At 29.9% G+C, this 19,887-nt stretch overlaps 3 protein-coding genes across 6 annotated transcripts; 1 reads left to right on the forward strand and 2 right to left on the reverse strand.

Annotated features, from left to right (window-relative positions):
* Positions 1-51: 51 nt before the first annotated feature.
* On the reverse strand, positions 52-10,301 carry LOC145188999 (uncharacterized). 2 transcript variants are annotated; one of them, XM_080065531.2, is made up of 8 exons: positions 10,083-10,301; positions 8,717-8,979; positions 8,316-8,643; positions 7,606-8,092; positions 4,670-7,225; positions 3,710-4,465; positions 1,650-3,568; positions 52-1,449 (listed from the first exon to the last, which is right to left on the reverse strand). In XM_080065531.2, exons 2-8 carry the CDS (start codon positions 8,759-8,761, stop codon positions 431-433), a joined length of 7,110 nt encoding a protein of 2,369 aa, XP_079921657.2. In that variant the 5' UTR covers positions 8,762-8,979; positions 10,083-10,301; the 3' UTR covers positions 52-430. The 2 variants fall into 2 exon arrangements, with proteins under 2 accessions (XP_079921657.2, XP_079921659.2); XM_080065533.2 differs by having other exon boundaries at positions 9,622-10,093.
* Positions 10,302-11,442: 1,141 nt separating this feature from the next.
* Positions 11,443-13,647, reverse strand: LOC145188843 (U11/U12 small nuclear ribonucleoprotein 25 kDa protein-like). Its single transcript, XM_090088527.1, has 4 exons — positions 13,373-13,647; positions 12,299-12,404; positions 12,009-12,083; positions 11,443-11,801 (listed from the first exon to the last, which is right to left on the reverse strand). The coding sequence occupies exons 1-4, from the start codon at positions 13,602-13,604 to the stop codon at positions 11,744-11,746; spliced, it is 471 nt and encodes a 156-aa protein (XP_089944653.1). The 5' UTR covers positions 13,605-13,647; the 3' UTR covers positions 11,443-11,743.
* LOC145188841 (uncharacterized) lies at positions 13,604-16,005 on the forward strand. Of its 3 annotated transcripts, none has more exons than XM_090088525.1 (6): positions 13,604-13,743; positions 14,361-14,423; positions 14,832-14,925; positions 15,008-15,041; positions 15,326-15,396; positions 15,565-16,005. In XM_090088525.1, exons 1-6 carry the CDS (start codon positions 13,720-13,722, stop codon positions 15,762-15,764), a joined length of 486 nt encoding a protein of 161 aa, XP_089944651.1. In that variant the 5' UTR covers positions 13,604-13,719; the 3' UTR covers positions 15,765-16,005. The 3 variants fall into 3 exon arrangements, with proteins under 3 accessions (XP_089944651.1, XP_089944650.1, XP_089944652.1); XM_090088524.1 differs by having other exon boundaries at positions 13,649-13,809; XM_090088526.1 differs by having other exon boundaries at positions 13,701-14,239.
* The last annotated feature ends 3,882 nt before the right edge of the window (positions 16,006-19,887 follow it).

A 19,887-nucleotide genomic window follows, 5' to 3' on the forward strand; every position in this document is an offset into this window, starting at 1 on the left:
TACAAAGTTTTGTATTCAAGCAAACTAAAATAAAATAAAAAAAGACAAAAATTAAACACAAAGTTTCGTTATTTTCTATCAAAATAAAGTTTCCAAAATGAAAACCAAAAAAAAAAAAAAGCAAATATTATAAACAGTATTTTTACAAATTAATATTATTTAATGAAATCGGCACCTATAAAATTATAAAATTTTAAAATATTGATAATGATAATCGGCGAACAAATAGACGCGATTAAAAAAACATATTTTACATGAATAATAAATTGTATATTATTTCTTGTCGCTAATGGTCAATTGAAATTGAATCACGCTAAACACTACAAGAAATTTTCTTTGATAAGCCAAGAACATGAGTCGTTGGTCAAACGCTCTACTAAAGTTCCTCTTCTTCATCGTTTGTTTTTCTAAGTTGAGCAAAAATACGCATTCACTTTTTCTCAAAATTGGCTTTTAATTTATTTACAAAGTCGTTTCCAATTCCATTCTTACTTTTTGTCGGACTTTTTATTGGTGATTCTTGTTTATTAGTTTCCGCAGATTGCGGGCGCATATCAAACGACAAAGCTGCTTTTTTCAAATAATCTTGACCGGGAGATTTTACGGGAGACCTACTGAGTGGTTTAATTTGTTGACTGTTTATTGATTTATCACGCTGCAAGAAAGGATTTGATTGAATATTTAAAGTAAGCCGTTCCTCCGGAGTATGGGCATAACTTGAATCAAACTTTCGTATTTTAATAGCTTCGTCGTTTTTCATAAGAAAATCGTCACGCGGTGTTTTCACAACACGAAATTCAACAAGTTTCTGCTTTGATGAAGTCCCACTAGATTCAGGTTGTTTTGAGAGATCAAATGGTAGAGACGTATATTGCTTATTGTCTTGCGTTGGAGTACTGGTAGCATTTTTAATAGGGGCGAAATCGTCAAAGCCAACTTCACTTAAGTTGTCGTATGAAACCGCCTTTGGGCGAATATCAGCGTTTTTCGGCTCAAAATATAAACTGGAAAGTGGTCTAGAACGTACAAAACTAACATGTCGTATCTCAAGGTCCTGATTTTTTTTGATTAAGTCGTCAACTTGACGGCGCAACAAAGCATTTTCACGATTAGATTTATCGAGATTGTCTCGATAAACAAGTTCTTTTTCACGGAGATCCTGTTTTAAAATTCGGTTTTCATTTTCTGTATCAATAACTCGATCAACTCGCGAACGCAAATCATAATTGTCAGCTCGGATGTGAGATAACTCATTAATCTGTGTCTGCATTGAAAGTCGCTCATCTAAAATCGCTTCAAGATCATACTTTAAGCTTTCATTTTCAACTTTTATTTCTTCGTAATGAGTGAGCTGTTCCTTCAAACTTTGCACTTCCGCCATAAGCTTGTTGTGCTCGGAAGTAATATTTAATTTCTCCTTTTCTGTGAGACCTTTGTCACTTTGAAGATCTTAAATTATAAAATTATAAAATTATAAAATTATAAATAATTATAAAATTAAGAAACTTCAAATTCGAAGGAAACAGGTTTTTTTGCTGCTGTTACAAAGCTTTGTTTTAAAAAATTTAGCAATTAAAATATATTTACAAGTAGAAAATCAAAATGAAAAATTTAAATAACCAAAATTTAGATAGAGTAAAGCAATATACCATTAATGTATTCTTCTTTTGCATGCAAATCCTCCATCAACTTGATTTTTTCAATTTCTATGTTTTTCTTTTTTTTTTCTAAGTCCAGCAATAAGTCTTTGATTTGAATATTTTGTTTGGACAATTCTTCGTTTCTACCCTCCAACGAATCAACAACATTTTGAAGCTGAACGATATCATACTTCAAAGAGTCAATGTCCATTTCATTTTGCTTCTTCCTCTGCTTATCTTCTTCAATTTTTGATTTAAGAGATTTGTTTTCTTGTACTGTAGCTTGGATAAGTGAAGCATCATTTTTATTTGAATGATCCATTGCATCAATTGTGGCGCGCAGTTGCGTAATTTCCTGCGACAGTTCAACTTCAATTGAACTTGCTTTTTCTTTCCACATTTCAAGGGATTCGTATAAAGTTTGTCTTTCCATTTCCCGCTCTTCTTCAATTGTTTTAATTTTCTCCATCAATTTTTCATTTTCTAACGAAATGTTATAAAGTTCCTTTTCTTTGTTCATTTGATGATAAGTATGCTTTTCGTTTAGAATGTCTTTCTCGTTGGTCATCCTTTTCAAAGCAGAAAGTTCTGTCAAAAGCTGATCTTTTTCAATAGTACGTGTAGTCTGCTCATCTTCTAGTTTTAATTCAAGCTCACAAATTTGTCTTACAGATTTTCGATGCTCTTGTTCCAGTTCTTCTTTTTCAACCTTGAATCTATACATCTTCGCTTGAGTTTCCTCAAAATTTTGAGTCATAGTATCATATTGAGACTTAAGGTTTGCATTTTCTCCACTTAAAGTTGTAATCTTGTTTTGAAAATGATCACTCTTCTTTTTCCATTCCATAATTTCGTTGTTTTTATTTTCAATATCTTTTCGCATTTCATCCTGGCGTGCAATACACTCAATCAGCTCTTTTTGAAACCTTATCAAATCACCTTGCATAATTTCTTTATCTTTTTTATCACTAAGCAATGTTTCATCTTTAGATTTTATAATCTGCTCGTAACCACGCAGTCTTTCTTCATAGAACTCTTCTCGAGCTTTGCGCTCATTTAGTTGGGTTTCGAGAGCGATTTTTAGTTGTTTCAAATTTTCGTATTGATGTTTATCGTTATCTCTTTCTCGACGGACTGCATCCAATTCGCTAATTTGTTTTTCATAGTTCTTTTTTATTTCTTCAAACTCGCTTTGAAGTCGAATATGTTCTTTTAACACTCCGTGTAATTTTTCGTCTAATTCTATATTTTCTCGTCTGTAACCCTCTAGTTGACTCTCTAACTCGTCAAAATCTTGCTGACCTTGATCTAAGATGCTCTCAAACTCTCCCATAGACCTTCTTGTATATTCCAATTCTTTGACAAGTTCAGTGTTTTCTGTTGTTAACTTTTCTTTGGTTTTGTGGAATTCAGCTTCAGCCACTTGAAGTTTACTTTCAACTAAATCTTTTTCTTTCTTTGCATTTGAAATTTCTTGTTCAAGCAATGCGTTTCTGTTCTTAACAACTCTCAAATCCTCGTTTGCTGCTTGTTGGCTTTCCATAAGTTCACTATTGGATTTCTGTGTTTTAGCTATCATATTGTCTAAATTATTTTGCTCTCTCTCAAGCTTTTTAATTCGGTCTTTAAAAAACTCGTTTTCTCTGTTCGACTCCTGCAATTTTTCTTTTAAACCTAACAACTCGTTCATTAACCTTTTGTTCTCTTTGTTCATGTCGTTACTGAGTTTCTCCAAACGCTCGACGTTCGTCAACTCGTTGTCTAAGTTTGATGTTGTCTGTTTTAAAGCACTTTTTTTAAGTCTGAGTTGGTCTTTTGTTTCTGAAAGTTGAGCAGTTAATTCCACGTCTCTCTCTTTTTGCCGACTAATTATATTTTCTTTTTGGGTGACTAGCTGATTAAGTTCGTTAATTTTATGTTGCAAGTATCTGAAATAAAGAATAAAAGACGTTTGCATAATGTAATAATCCTTTTAGAACCTTTAAATATATATGTATATGAATAGTTTTCATTTTTAATTTCCTTTTAAAATATTTATCACGTTATTGTAATGTGTTAAAAGCTTGTACCTGGAGTTGTTTTCTGCAATATCTTTCTCTGTAAGCAATTCTTTTTGAGTTTCGTTGTTTCCTTGAATCAATTCTTCAAGTTGAGCTTTCTGTTTTCCAAGGTTTTTTATTTCTTCTTCCAAATCCTTTATCTTCAATTTCAAATCGTTTATAATGCTTTTATATTCCGAATTTTGCTGATCAATTAATTCACCGTGTTGCTTGACTTCAGTCAGTTTATTTTGAATGTCTTCTGCGTGTTCCAGTTTAGCCAAAATTTCTTTTTTTAACGATCGATTCTCGTTCACTAACTTTCCGCAAACTTCATCGGCTAAAAGTGTTTTTTCTTTCCAAACATTGACATCACCTTGCGTTTCTCTTAAGTTTTCTTCCATCGTGTCGATGTTCTGATTTTGTTGTTGATTTTTCTGTTCAAGATCTTCGTTAAGTGACGTCAATTCTTGGCATTCTTTTTGAAGTACATCTACGTTATGTTTCCAGTAATCAACCTCGCGTTGAGACTGTTTAAGTTTCTCCATCAATTCTTCGTGGTATTTTTCTTGAAACTGAAGTTTTTCTTCAAGTTCTTCACGCGTCTTCATAAGAATAGCGCATTGCTCTCCAAGGCTCTCGGTACTAGTGTTCAGCTTGTTTAATTCTCTCTTGTAATGCATTTCGGTCACCTCGCTAGCATTTCTTTTCGCCTGAACTTCACGGATTTTTCTGCGGTTTTCAAAAATTTCATGCTCCAGCATTTCATTTTTTGATACAACTTTTCTAAAAAACAAAAAGCATTTTTAAAATTCGTTATTTTACATCATAGTATTACTTCCTTCTTCTCGTCCTCCTCATTTTAAAAAAAAAAAAAAAAAAAAAAATGCGAATTAAAATTAAATGAAGTCAAACATTAATATTTCTGTTTTGCCAAATAATACTCTTTGAATGGTTTATTTTAATAAATAATATACTTTAAGAAATTACCTGTATGACTCTTCAGCTCTCTCTTGCTTTCTTTGCGCCAATTTTAGATCATCTTCCAACTTTCTTACTTCTATTTTTTTATTAAGAACTTCAGAGTTGAGTCTCACAATTTCGGCTCGCAAATCCTCTGCGCCGGCCTCCATTTTCAGATTGCGTTCTTTAGTTAAACGTATTTCATTACTAAACTTATTTACGAGTTCCTTCTTCTCTAGTTCAAACTTTTTTCTTTCTTCTGCCCAACCGCTAATTGATCCAGAGAGATTTAGGGAAGGTCCAGGTGGAGGTTTAAACGGAAGAGGCGTGGTTGGCAGTGATGTTGCTCTATTCCTTGAAGCACTTTCCATTCTGGAAGAATTTTGAACTAATGAAAGGGAACCAGGCTGTGGAAGTTTCAACTCCATTAACGCTGAAGAAGATGAATATGCTTTTGTTTTTCGCCCCATTACGTCCGAATCACTTGTGTTATCAAAAAAATTACCAGAATTGTTTAATGTATTATCTTTTTCGAGTTTTCGGATTGACTCCTGGAGTTCTAGAATAAAAGAATCTTTTTGTCTAAGGGCTTCCAATATATCTAAATAATCTTTTTTTGAAGCAATTCTTTCACTTGAAGATTGCTCATTTAGAGGATGATCATCTTGGTCTGATTTTATATTAAATGTTGTTACTGTGTTATTCAAGAAATCTTTATTTAGATGGATATTAGAAGAAGCGTTTTCAATAAGAACGTTGTCTCTAGTGTCTGAAGATATATCAAAACTGGAGCTTTTGCTTTCTTGATAAAAAGAATCGTTGGTTTCACAGCCTGTATAACTTATAGCATTTAGTGCCGGTAACTTTGGTTTAATAGCAGTATTGTGAAAGCAGAGGTTATTCGCATTAATTACACTTTCCAATTTAAAAGTGTTTTGTGTTGGCTCTTGCTCCTGGCGTATTTCGTTTTCTTTGTATAATTGAATATGCAGGCTTAATTTCTCTATATTCTCTTGCTGACTATCAGTAAGTTCTCTTAAATTTCTGCAATAAACTTCTAAGTCATAAATTTCGAGGTTTTTTGCATCTAACTCCTTGTGTAACTCTTCAATGAGACTTTTACTTTGACTCTCACCGAGTGTTTCAAAATCTTGCTGAAGGTTTTCAACGCATGCTTCTAATTCATCAACAATTAATTCTTTTCGCTCCAATTTATACTGGAGTTCATGAATTTGTAATTCCTTGAATCTTTGCTCTTCGTCAAAAGTTTCGTTATTTTTGTTTATCTTTTCTTGCAAATCGGTTATTAATCTTTCTTTTTGGGAAACTTCTGAGATCAAATCTTTAACAAGATTATCCTTTTGCGTAAGGGTTTCGTTCAACTCTGAGATCAAATTCGATTTTTTTTCAACTTCTTGTTTCAATTCTTTTAATGAAGCGCCATTTTTAAAACTTTCTTTTGTGAGCTGCAAGTTCTCCTCATTAAGTTTAGCGATATTTTTCTCGTAGAGATTGACGGTTTCTTTTAGATCGTTTAACTCTTTAACAACAACGTTGAATTGCTCTTCACACTGACGCTTTTGATTTGATAAAATATCAATTCGCTGGTCTCTTTCACTTAATGAATTCTTCATCAAATCTATTGAAGCCAATAATGTTTTCAATTCATCGCTGAGTTTTTCATTCAACGTTTTTAGATAATAAATATCAACATCCCGGTGTGTTGCATCCTTTAAGTCGTTGAATGATTGCGTTAACAGACCTTCTGTAATTTCATCCCACTGTTTTACGTTTTGAGGAATACTTTCATCAATTAAAAGCATTCTCTCTTCCTTATTTGAAATTTCGTTTGACGTTTTTATCTTGAGCTCTTCAATATTGCCATTCGCGTGTCCACGAGGTTCGGCTGCACATATTTTCTTTTGTAAAAGAATCATTTCTTTTTGCAATCGGTTTCTCTGCGTTTCACAACTTTCGAATTTTTTTATTGCACAGTCATACTTTACTTTTAGTTCCTCTTCTTGCATTTTTATAACTGAAATCTCTTCCTCTAAACAACTTATTTTTTCTCGCATCTGTTCAATTTCTTTTTGCTTTTTGTTTCTTTGTTCATCGCCTATTTCGCAACTTTTACGCAGCGTTTCAATAGTTTTGCAACTTAAGCCAACTTCTTGCTCTAATTCGCATTTCATGCGAATATGCACAAGAATTTCATTTTCTAATTTCTCTAATCTAGATTTAGTGTGCCCTAGTTCTAAAGAGAACTTTCCACTTGTATCTTTTTCTTTTTCTAGCAAAGCCTCTAGTTCTTTTATTCGACTTTCGAGAACGCTCTCATTATTTACTTTTGAATCGAGGACAGTTTGCTTGTCGCATAGTTCTCGCTGAAGTCGGAACTCACGAGTAGCTTGTTCATTGATTTGATTGAGAAGATCTTTAACTTTAGTATTTAATCTTTCGACAATTGCTTTCTGTAAATCGTCTTCGTATTGAAGATTTTCTGCTCTGCGCTTTAGGGTTTGAAGATCGTTGGAAGCATTCTCAAGCTGTTTTTTTAAGTCAGATATTTCGTTACTGAGCTTCCTAAGAAGTTAAGTAGTGTAATCTTACTTTTTGCGCTTAAACTTCAAACATTTGTTTGTATTATTTATTTTTGATACTTATTTGTAAAAATTCTTTGTAATATTCTTTTGGTAATACTTCTTTGTAATATTTCTTTGTAATATGTATTTGTAATATGAATTTGTAATACTTATTCATAATATTTATTAATTATGTTATTTTTTAACATTTATTTCTAATATTTATTTCCAACATTTACTCTTAATCTCTGGTGTTAAATAAAAATAATATACTTAAAGAAAACTTAGAAAAACAACTTTTTTTTTTTTGGGGGGGGGGAGGGGAGGGGAAGGGGTACCAATACTTAAAGCGCGTTCTCAATTCTACCTAAGAAATGTTACCTGAATTTCAAATCATCTTCTTTTATCAATGTGTCATTTTGTTGCTTTAAAAAATTTATGTTTTCTTCAAGCTGTTTGTTGTACGAGCTTTGTTTCATAGACTTTTGACGTTCGTTGCTCAAATTGGACTCGAGTTGCTCCACTTTTTTATGTTTATCGGCCACATGAAAATCCAGTTCTTTCAAAATATTCCTAAGTTCAAAAATGTCTTTTTCAAAGTCGGCACGTTCTTTTTCTAATCTATTACACTCACCTTGAAGTGCTGCTTGTTTTTGTTGCGATTCGTTGTATAATTTGGTTCTATCAGCTGCAATGGCTTTACACTGTGATATTAACTGATTATTTTCTGCTGAAAGTTTGTTTAAAGTGTCTGCTTGTGAGTGTAAATCATGATGGTACTTCTCATACAATAATTTATAATGTTCCATTTGCGAGGAGTACCTCTGAATTTCTTCATCTTTTTGTTGCATTACCTTAGTGTCATCAGCTAAAAAAAAGTCACTACTTATATTATTGTGGCATCTAATTTACAATGTAAATATAAATATTTATAAAATCAATTACAAATATCCGAAAAAAATTTTGGAATAATTTCTTTAACGTCTATTTATAGTGAAACCGATTAAAATCTGCTCTAAATTTCCGTGTTCTCGTTCCAATGTGAAATTTTAAGACAACTTACATATTACATATTACAATTTTTAACTCACATAGAAGTTTCAAGTATTGGTTTTCTTCTGCCAAGTTACGTAGTTCATTTTCTAAATGAGGGATGGCTTCATTTTCAAATGAGAGTTTCTTTCGGAGGTCATTATTCTCAGCAATAATTTTTAAGAGCTCGGAATCGTTGTCTTTATTTTGGGCCTTGAGCCGTTCAATCTCAGCTACTAATAGCTTCCCATTTTCTGTCAATTTGCGGATAATTTTATCCTTGTGTGTATTTTCATTTCTATACCGAATTTTTTCTTCTTCATAGCGAAAAAAATCTTCTTTGATTTTTCGAAGGTCTTCGGTGAGTCCCTTTTTTTCTTTATCAACCTAAATACACCATTAAACTAACTTAAAGATCAGAGTCTGATCTTTAAACTAAAGATTAAGCAGAAGAACTAACCTGATTAAAGTATTGCAACAATGTAGCTCTGAATCTCTCTTCCATGATCGGGTAAAAAGCATACGAAATATCACAAGTTTCAGTAACTTAATCAAGATATTTTGGTGAACAAGTAAATTAATCAAGATTTTTGGTGCGATGAGGTTTTCTGTGTAACTGAAGGTGTGAACTCTGAAGACACTTGATTCAATTTGAAGGAGGATCGCAGTGATAAATTCTTCTCAAAAACTTTAAATATTAGAATTCTGAGATGCCACGCATGTCTGAAGAGAATTAATGTTGTTATTAATCGAACACCCAAACAACAAAAGTAATGTAGTAAAACCAGGCAATAAGAGCAGGTAAAGTTCAATAAAAACATTTTTTTTTAATCATGTAAAACTTTCATCATGGTTACTTCCATTCCATGTAAAAAGTTGAAACTCCGGATTGTTATCAATGTTAATTACGTTTTTAGCAAATGCCATAGTGCTGTCTACATGCAATTAGTAATGCTATCTACATGGCATTGATAATATTGCATATGACTACTTGGTTCAAAAAAGAATCAATTGAACGAATGCATTAATTTTTTATGAGGAACATTTAAAAATTTAATTTTTCACAGTAATAAATTTTTTAAGGTAATAGTTTATGAAAAGAAGAAACAATAAGCTTTCTAAATAAATGAAAATATTAATAACAATAAACCATTAAAGTAGTAAACTAATTATCAATTGAGTAAATAAGTCCACTTTCTTATAGTTTGTTCCAGATTTTCCTAATCAAAACTAGGGAACCTAAAGATTATTTTCTTTTTTATTTTTTCCAATTAAATGTTTTACTGCTCTAAATTATATGTTAAACTGCTGATGTGGTATAACATCAGCAGTTCAATCTTATTGAGATTTAAACAGTGTTTGTACCTGAGAGGTTATCTTCTTATTCTTTTTAACATAAAATTATTTCTCATCTAACGGTGGTGCTGTTAATAAGAAAGATGATGCCATATAAAAATTTGTTTTCCCCGTACTTTAGACATTTATTCTGAAGTACTTTGATGATCTTTTATTTTATTTTACCGTTATAACGAAAATTCAGGTCGAAATATTTTTTTTAAAAAAGCAAGCAAAAATGCGAAATAAAATAAAATGATTTTAGCAAATAAACATCGCTAAACAAACGCTTAAAGTCTAAAAATCAGTGCTAAATTATTCAAGTAGAAATGTTATGTATTGAAACAGTATAATCGAAGTAAGGGCTTATAGTAAATAAACCAAAAAAAAAAAAAACAAAGAAAAAAAAAAAACAAAAAAAAAACAAATAAAGACGAAAGAAAAAAAGCGCATTAATTGCTAACACAAACAAACCCTCAAAACAGTTTTACCTTTCCTCCATTTTGAATTAAAAGATATTTAGCTTTTAATGAATGCACAAGCGTTCCATTAATTAGAATGTACACATCTTCTGGATAGACGCAGAGAAAACTGCAGCAATGCTAGCCACTTTACGTCGAATGGTTTTAAATAGATTCTAGCGTGCTTATAGTCTTTTTTAAAACAGTTACTAGAGAAATATATATATTCTGACTACGGCCAGCTTTTATAAAACAATTTATTCCTGATGTAGTTCCTTATGTATAATTCAACGCATTATATTCTAAAAATTTAGTGAGCAACTTGCCTAACAATGTGCAAGAATATTAAATCTTTTTAAACATTTCGTACGGCTATTTTACGTTACAGTTTCATATAGGGGAGAACATCAATGAAAGGGACAGTTTTAGCAAAATGCTTTTTAAACGTAGATAAAACTGTTGAATATATATATTAATATATGTTTGACAACCACCGACTCTTGCTCAATGATTTATTAAAAAAAAAAAAATTGGATTTGCATTTGGTTATTGGTAAAAAGAGTGTTTTATTGGAACATAAAATTTGCCCCATTCATTAAGTATGTCTCATTGAATGGGAAAAACATAAAAGAATTAAAAATGAACGTGTTTAATTCAATATTTTCTAAATTAATTTATTAATTGTATATGTAGTTAAATATATAGATACATAAAAACCGCACAAAAAATATTTTTAACTTTTAACTTTTTAACTCTAATTTAATTTCAATCAAAGTAGAACTTTCTCATTTTAGAATATTATATTTAGTGATTTTTAAGTAAAATATTGCAGTGTAAAAGTGTGTAAATAATACCCATTACCCATGGGGGTAAAAGTAAGGGACTACAGCACCCCCCTGCTGAGCTGTAAATAATACGTTAATAAACTCATTCAATAAAAAGTATTTTGTCCCATTCAATATGCACATCACTTTATTCAAAAATGATTAGCCACACCAAAAACACCGTTATTAAAGCTTGAATGTTTTGCACACTGTAGTACTAGAGACTGCTATCTATTTAAGCATGGAATTTTATTTTCTATAACTTCTAAAATTGCTGCAAAATCAGAAAAACAAAAACAATTTTAAAAATTACTTTTTACATTCGAAAACACAATAACATCCAATGTCATTAGGGTCATAGCACAAAAGGATGAGTTGGTCAGTTGAATTCTTGTTTCTATCACTCTTTGTTACAGGAATTTGAATACCCTTACATTGATGCTTCTATAAGAATCTGAGTTTGTACCATTCAATACTCATCCTATTCATTAAGGTTCTCCCCTATAATTATAATGCACTTTTTGAAAAAATTTATAGGGATCTGAGACAAAAAAAAATCAGTGAACTAAATAGTAATAGCAATAATTTATGTAATATAAAGATGTAAAACTAGTAAAAATTACAAGTTATAATTAAATATATTATAACAAAAATATAACATTTTTAACTTTGAGGTTATTATCACCTAAAAATTATTCAGTTTAAAAAGATAAACTCTTTGGACATTATTTCCCCAAAAGCATGTCTTCATTACCAGAAAACATGTTTTGAAAGTAGAGGCACCCTCATCCAGGTATTATCAGGAGGCACCACAATAGAGGCACATGATAGAGGCACCATGATAGAGGCTCCCAGACAAATAATGCATTAGGTTTTTCTTAAACGTTTTAAGAAAAAAATCTCAGCATTTTCTTTGATGCCATATCTAAAAAAATAAAAATAAAAAAACACTTTTTAAAAACAAAAAGATGTTAAAAAGAATTACTGATTGTAGCAGCTGTATTATAGAGCTGTATGATATATTATATAGTTGTATTATATATTCATCTTTGATAAATAATCCTCCAATATTCTTAATGTTTATAGTCATTAAATACAATGAATATATTTAATGATATATTTGAAAACATACGCTTTCATAGTCTTTGCCCCATCCATTAGTTTTTCATTGTTATGTACAATCCAGTAGGTTTTCCAAAAATATTTCCTAAATATACAGTTCACTTGAACAAGAAGTGTTTTTACTGACTAAAGCTTATATGTTCTGGTTACTAAGTATATCATTAGCTCTTTTTTAAACTCTATTTAAATATATTAAAAAATTAAAATAATGTTAAAATTAAGACTTATTTTGTTGAGTGCATTAATATATAATTCCATTAAAATCATATTATCAATAAATTATTTGAAAATTGCTCTTACCAGCTAAGACAACTTGGCCCTTTTTCTTCTTTAATTTTCCTGCTCAAAGTTCTTTGAATATTTAATTTCAACTCAGAAATAGTTGTCTTGTGATCTACTATTAAGGCTAAAATCAAATAAACAATAGAAATAAAATTTAGCAAACAGCTTTAGTTCACTGTTAGTGAATGTTTCTTTAACACTCAAAATATTTACTTTATGCTGCAGATCAAAAACTTGCCATGAATTATCAATTATACATCTATCAAGAAAAAACAAGAGCCTAAATTTGTTATTTTTTCAAACAGCATGAAAAAGAGTTAAATATTGCTCCATTATGTTTGCAGCAAACTGAATTAAACTTTTCATTAATACATTAAATAGACACATTCACTCAAGCATTCTCTCTCTTTTCTAAGAAACTGATATAGCTTTTCACAAAAATGCTACTTTCATGGTAAATCTCTGGGACCAAACATCAACCCAATTAACAAATTAAAAACCTTTTTTTACAGAGATTTTGAAATTGGTGAAACTAAATATTAAATTGATTAAAAAAGATTTCACAAATTTTCTTTAATTTTCTTTGTTATTAAATCAAATGCTGAATTTATTAATAATCAAATTGTATTGAGTGAAACTTTCTAAATTACCAGTTTTAAGTTTCTTTTAAGTTTCTTTTCTAAATTAGCAGAGATTTTTAAAATTAGAGGAATCTTTTTTTAAAGTTTTGTCTTCACAGGCTTGTAAATAAAGAAATTTGTAAACATTTATAAAGTTGCTGCAATATAGATGTAAGTAACATTACTTTTTGATAAAAAGTATAAACTAATTTTTAAAATAAAAACTGCATTATAATACTTATGCTAAATAAAATTTAAAACTTACATTTGTAAGATGTTTCTATAATTGGGCATTGGAAAGAATATTTTAGCAGATGCCAATAATATATACAAATACACAGGTAGATTCAAATGATTTAGTGTTATTAAAAGCTCTCTGGTTACAATAATATTTATAATTCTACTTCTAAATTTTAATTACTAACTAATTTTTTATAATTAAGAATTTTACATTCTTTAACAAACTACTTACGTATATTTTCAAATCCAACATCAACGGCTCGTTTTAGATAAACCATATAAGCTCGACCTTTTTCTAATGCAATTTTGGCTTTAAGATCTTTAGAAGTAACGTCATTCGGTAAATCATTAAGCAAAGCATCTTTTAAGAGTTTTTGTAATAACTCATTCGTAACTTCAAAAGCTTCTTTGTGAGATAAGGATGGAGCTATTGGATATTCGTCATTCGCTGGCAAAAGTGCCATTTTAAGTCGGCCTTGCTGCAAACATTCTTCTGACAGTTGATGGCGCGCCGTTCTCTGCTAAACAATATCATCTCAACTAAAAACAAAAACAAATATATTTCTATATTCCAAAGTTATGATTCCATTATTTCTTTCTGGGGTACTTTTCTCTTTTTTTATATACCAGAGTTCTGCTTTGCATGGTGACTTAGAGATTATAATAGATGTATGTGTACTTAACCATTTGGTTTAGTTAGTAAATGAAAAAACATTCATAATGCTGATTGTAATACAATAGATACCTATAGATAAAATACTTTTTTACCTATAGATAAAATACTTTTTTAGTTCTGTTAAGAAAATTTACAATATCAGCGTTTCTAGTATTTATATTTTAACTCTTCCTCGACTCTTTTTTTTTTTTTTTTTTTTTCTGTTCTTTTCTTTTTAAAATTATAGAGGAAAACAGATATGGTAATGAATACGGGTGTATGTAAAATTTTGACAATTGATAAATACAATTAATGTTTTTTAAAAATGTTTAGAAATTCAGTTATAAGAAGAATGAGTGAAACTGAAACCTTATGAAATTTTTTTGTAGCTTTCGCTAGTTTTACTTCCAAAGTCCCAGCTTTTTTAGTTTGTTTTTTTTTTAGGTAATTTTGTATACTTTACAAATCTAATTACTAACTTATATGTACTTAAATGTCTGCACATATTGAAGTTATGTGTTTGATGCTTATTTCTATTTTTTTTTTTTTTTTTTTTCTTTTTAAGTATCTTCCTGATTTTTGTGAGGATTTTGCAAGATTGGGTGATACAGTACATGTTGATTACACAGTAAGCAACTATTTAAAAAATGTATAATGTTATTAAATATTTTTTATTATTTCTATTTTAGAATAATTAGGAAAACAAAGAAAAGCAATACTCATGCATAGATTCTTAAAAAAAAAAAACTTTTAAAAAAATGTACACAAAGCTTAGATAACGAGGTTTAGTGGAAAAGTGATTCAAAAACCCTATTGCTATGACTCTGGTTGATGACCTCTTTAAGTCTTTTGATATAAGATTTATTTTAAAATTGTTTCATGAGTTATTGTTTTTAAGTATTTAAATGTTTTTTTTATTTTAATTTAAGTTATTGTGTGTTCAGTTCGAAGTAAGTGTTTTTCTTTTGCAGCAATGTAATAGCTGTCATAGCTGTCAATGGTGTTTAAAAACTTTAAAAAAGAGCTTTCTATTTAGGGTTTGCTTCAAGATGGTAGAGTATTTGATTCATCTGTTTTGAATGGAAGGGGTCCAGCAAAATTTCAACTTGGTTCTGGACAAGTTATCAAAGGTATGAGGTTTGAAATCTTTTTTTTTTTTACCAAACTGGTTTTAGCTATTTTTTAAAACTGATCAACTCTTATTAATTCTAGGCTGGGAAAGAGGTCTAATAGGAATGTGTATTGGGTATAAATTTTTTTGATTATAGATTTCTGAAAATAACTGTGCAAATAACTGTATTTTGTAAAAATTTAAAGTTAATTTAGATATATTTATTTGAATGTTGCAAATTAGCCATGTGATTCTAGCACCATGACCTTTTATCAATGAAGATAGTTAAATATAACTATGCATTATATATTAAAACTGTATTACATTTTGTAATTTGTCAATAATATAAGTCAAATATATCATACCCATTAACACTAATTTAATTTTTTTGTTTAGAAAATTAACCTTTGTTCTTTTAGAGAGAAAAGGAAGCTGATAGTTCCTTCACATTTAGGGTACGGATATCAAGGAGTTGACGATGTTATACCTGGTAAACATTCGTTTTATGTTTGAAATTTTTTTGTATGTCACATTTATTTGTAGTGAAGAATTTTTTTTTTTTTATGATAATTGTTGGTTTCACTATGAGATTTTTTTTTCGTCTAAATTTTTCGTACTAAATATGTCATAATTATTTATTGTGTTGATTAACATTAAGGTGATGCCACTCTCTTTTTCCATGTTCATTTAATCAGTGTTCAACGAGATTCGCTTTTTGATAAGTTTGTGCACTCTATGGGTTTCTTCATATGGCCCATAGGCCTCGTCTCATTAACTTACTATTGTTACCAAAAAATTGCGAGTGCATTAGCAAAGGATCGAATGGCCGTAAGAAGATTAAAAAGAAAGAAAATTTAAAATTTTTTGTTAAGTATTGAATTATTTTTTATTAGATAGTTTATAAATTATTTGCAGATTTTTTATAAATTTGTATTGGTTAGCCATTAGCTAAATCAAGATTTTTAAGTATATTTTAAAATCTGTAACTTAATGAATGGATTTGCATATGTTGTATTTATATAATGTATATATAGGATTATTTATAGTTGAGTTGACTCGAAATCAAACTTAGGATTTCAATATAGTTATTTTAACAAAATGCGTTTTCTTTTGCCTTTTTTTAAAACCCCGTGTCAAGACTTTAACAGATTGTATTTTACTGACCTGTAAGTGCAGACCTATACAAAATCAATTCTATAAACTTTAAAATGATCATCTTTTTTACTTGATTCGGAAACTTTTCTTACAAGGAGTCCAAACCACTCTAATTATTAAGTTCAAATAATCTTCGTTAAAATGGTTTGCAATTAATAAATCCTATAGGGAACTTACAAAGTTAAAGTGGTATTTGGAGGATGCGCAATTTTTACATTATTTGGCAAAACTAACTCATTTTTCTTTGATGTCTGGCTGTCCAGCCATAAAATTCAGAGTATGAGGAGCTACTACCTTTTATTGAAAAGTAAATAAAAAACAGAGCATAAAATGAAAGAGGTTTTATGTTTGTTTTTGTTTCTTTCTTCTGCCAGTCTGTGAACAAGTTTGCTAAGAATTTTTTTAAAATTATATCAGAGAATAAATAATTCTCTCAAAAAATCAGTTACTCTTACACTGCAACATTAACTATAACAATAAATGTTTTCAGAAGACCTTTCTGGAAAGGTACCTGTAGTTGCATTATTGAAAGACAAAGAATATGCAGACCCTAAAACGTTAGGTTAAGATATACAGTTTCCTCATAACATTACGTGATCAGCACCCATTAAGCCCATAAGATTTGGGATTAAATTTCATAAAGTTAGGAGTACGCTTAATTATTGCAGAATCAAATTTCTGGTTGGTTTAACCAAATTGATAAAAATTTTGTACGCGAATCTGCAAATGTCTATGATGTGTTTATACGGTTGACGTTTTGACTCCGTTTTGTTTTTTTATGGTCGTGTCACCTTACTTATCGCGCCAGTTCATTACGATTAAGAAATCAGGGCCATTCTACTTTGCCAAAGGATGATTTTTTTTTTTTTTACATCAAATTGTTAGACTGTAGAGCTCTTATTAAAACTCATAAAATACTAGTTAAAATTCGAGCAATAACAAAGATCTTTAGCGAGACAATATTTTTAACTTATTTGACCTAGCCTTAGCCACAGGAGCTCTAAAAGATTGTAAAATATTTCAAGCGTGTCTCAGTTAAAAGAAAAATATTCAGCTCTTGTAGAAATTTTTTGTTCCCTGCAATGATCATCAAATAATCATTTTATTTCTCTTTTCCTTTTTTTTTTTTTTTGGACGGCTGACATTGTAAGTTATTAGTTGGCTAGTAAAACAAATCACTAAATTCTCTGCAACTTTGATTCCTAACTTAAGTAACAAAATTGTGATCCCTAGTTAAACTCTTTTGTGGGATTTTTAAAAGGAAAACTGATTAATAAATTGGAAGACTTGGGTAATGAGAATATGAAAAAATATTTTCAAAATATTTATTCATACCATTAAATTTTTTAATTGCAAGCAAAACACTTTTTAAAACCCTGAAAAACCAACAATATAAAACCGACTTAAAAAAAAAAAAAAGACAATTTAAATTGCGTACTGTTCGATGTAGAATTTGATGGTCATTATTTATCTGAAAAAAAAAGTCAAAAGTTAGCAATACTTCGTAAGATATCTTAAAAACAGTACTTTTCTGCATAATTAAAAACTTCCCCAAATTCCGAACAAATTTTGGAATGGACTTTTTTTTTGCAAAAGCTAGCGTTTTTACGTGCAAGTAATTAACAACAATATTTAACAATAGTATTTTAACGACATTAACTTAGAAACTGATAAACGCTTTTAATCTTTTTGTTTAATTTCTAAACGTCTTGTTTATCTTAACGTTTATTAATGAAAAAAAAATGTCAAAGTTGAAAAAAAAAATGAAGATCGCGAAACAAAAAAACTCTGTATTGAGGCTATCAATAATAAATAGATGTCATATTCAGAAGCCGCTTTATGGTATAACATTCCTAAAACAACTATTTTTTGCAGACTTAAAGGAATAAATGGAGCTGCTGCTGTTGGTAGGCCCAGAGCAATGAGCCAAGTAACGGAGAGGCTTATAGCTGAACTTGTACAGTTTATGAGTGACATTGGCTTCAGCTTAAAAAGAAATGATATTTTAACTGTGGTCGAAACCTATTTGAAGGAATCTAAATAAACTCATTTATTCAAGAGCGAAAAATATATGTGAAAGAAAGGCTACTAGCATGCAAGCTGTAAGAGCGGTGTCTTCGCAACAAGGAATTATCGATGAATGGTTCAGCCAAGTTAATGCTGTTTATCGAGAGCATAATTTAAATGAAAAGCCGTTTCATGTGTTCAACTGTGATTAAAGTGGATTGAAATTCGATCAAGGTAAAGTCAAAATTGCTTGTCGAAAAGGAATAAAAAATCCAAAACAACTTGCCCCAACAAATGAAAAGCATATGACTACAATTGGAAATTTCCTATCTCATTAGGTTGTTTGCAAAAGTCGAAATTTAATGAAAGCTTGGGTTCAAGGTGGTGCTTATGATGTTTATTATTCTACCAGCAAATCAGGTTGGATGGAAAGCGAAAATTTTATAGAATGGTTTCGTTCAATTTTTTTAGTTCACGCAAACAAACTTCAAGGATCTAAAATTCTTTTTTTAGACGGCCATGCATCTCACATTAATTTTGAGTTAATCAATTAATCAACATTAATTAGTCAAAATATTGTGGGTCTTCCTGCCGCCAGCTGTAATCCCTACCATATCAATCGTCTTTGTATTTCCTGCGGAAGCCTTTGGGACGAAGCTACAAGCAGCAAATGGGTTGCAAGTGAAAAGTGTTCTAACTGGTCGTGTATTCCTTGTATTATCAGTTATCACGAAACAGTTGATTTCGTGTGCAAGGAGTGTGAATAACTTTTATTAGTTGTAATTTTTGTAGCTTGACGTTTTAAAACAATATTTTTTGAATACAACAACTTTTTCATTATAGTTTTTTAAAAATTATCAAGTCTGTACGGTACAGCTATGGTTGCCACCTCCAAATGAGTTAGTATTCATTTGGAGGTAGCAACCGTAACTGTACTGTACAGATTTGATAATTTACAGATAATAGACAAATACAGATATATTGCTGCGGTACTATTTAATAAAAACTAACTACGATACTATTTAATGGCGAAAAATAGTGGCGTAGTTAATATAATGGAAGATTATAAAATAATAATTTTCAGTGAGCAAAATTACAATGAACAATGTTCCAGTCTTTGAATTACTACCATTTCAAAATACAACTGCGTAAAGCATAAAACTGCCTTGCTATATGATAAAAAAGCACTACAAGCTTCCTTTTTGATTAATGGGGAAGCATTCGCTAAGGCTGCAACCAACCTGGTACTAATAATTGAGATTTCTTCTGGTTAGCTGATAGAAACAGGCAGTGACTTTGAAGGTTTTTTTTTAACTGATTACAAAAAAATAATGGAAGACAGGATCTAATAAATAGTTAATGCACACTCTGCACCAATACAATGTTATACTCTTATATTAAAATAAAAGTAATTTTAAATTTTAAAAATCTTTTTACCTTACTCTAAGCTAGAGGTCTACGCTAGTATAAATTACTTACTTTTTTAAATTGAATGTCATTTTTTGGGATTTGATACGTACGTTCGGAATTAGGAACACGTGTTCCTAATTCCGAACGAAAACTTTATTTTTTAAATTTAAAAATTAGCAATATTTTTATAGTAAATATACTTGTTGCTTAATATGGTTCGATTCAGTTTAGGTTCCAGTTTATTTATTTAAAAAAATTAATACGAAATTCAAAAAGCAAGCGGAGTTATTCAACTTTAAGTACGATTTTGTTCGGAATTAGGGAAATCTACGGTATTGCATTCAATTTTAAAACAAAAGCGTTGTACTCATACCGTAAGTTTTCTTCTTGATAGAAAAGTTTCGAATCG

Source organism: Hydra viridissima, unplaced genomic scaffold (assembly GCF_058129835.1).
Source record: "Hydra viridissima isolate aposymbiotic clone 2 unplaced genomic scaffold, HvirCarnegie_v1 scaffold_5, whole genome shotgun sequence".
Classification (NCBI taxonomy): domain Eukaryota; kingdom Metazoa; phylum Cnidaria; class Hydrozoa; order Anthoathecata; family Hydridae; genus Hydra; species Hydra viridissima.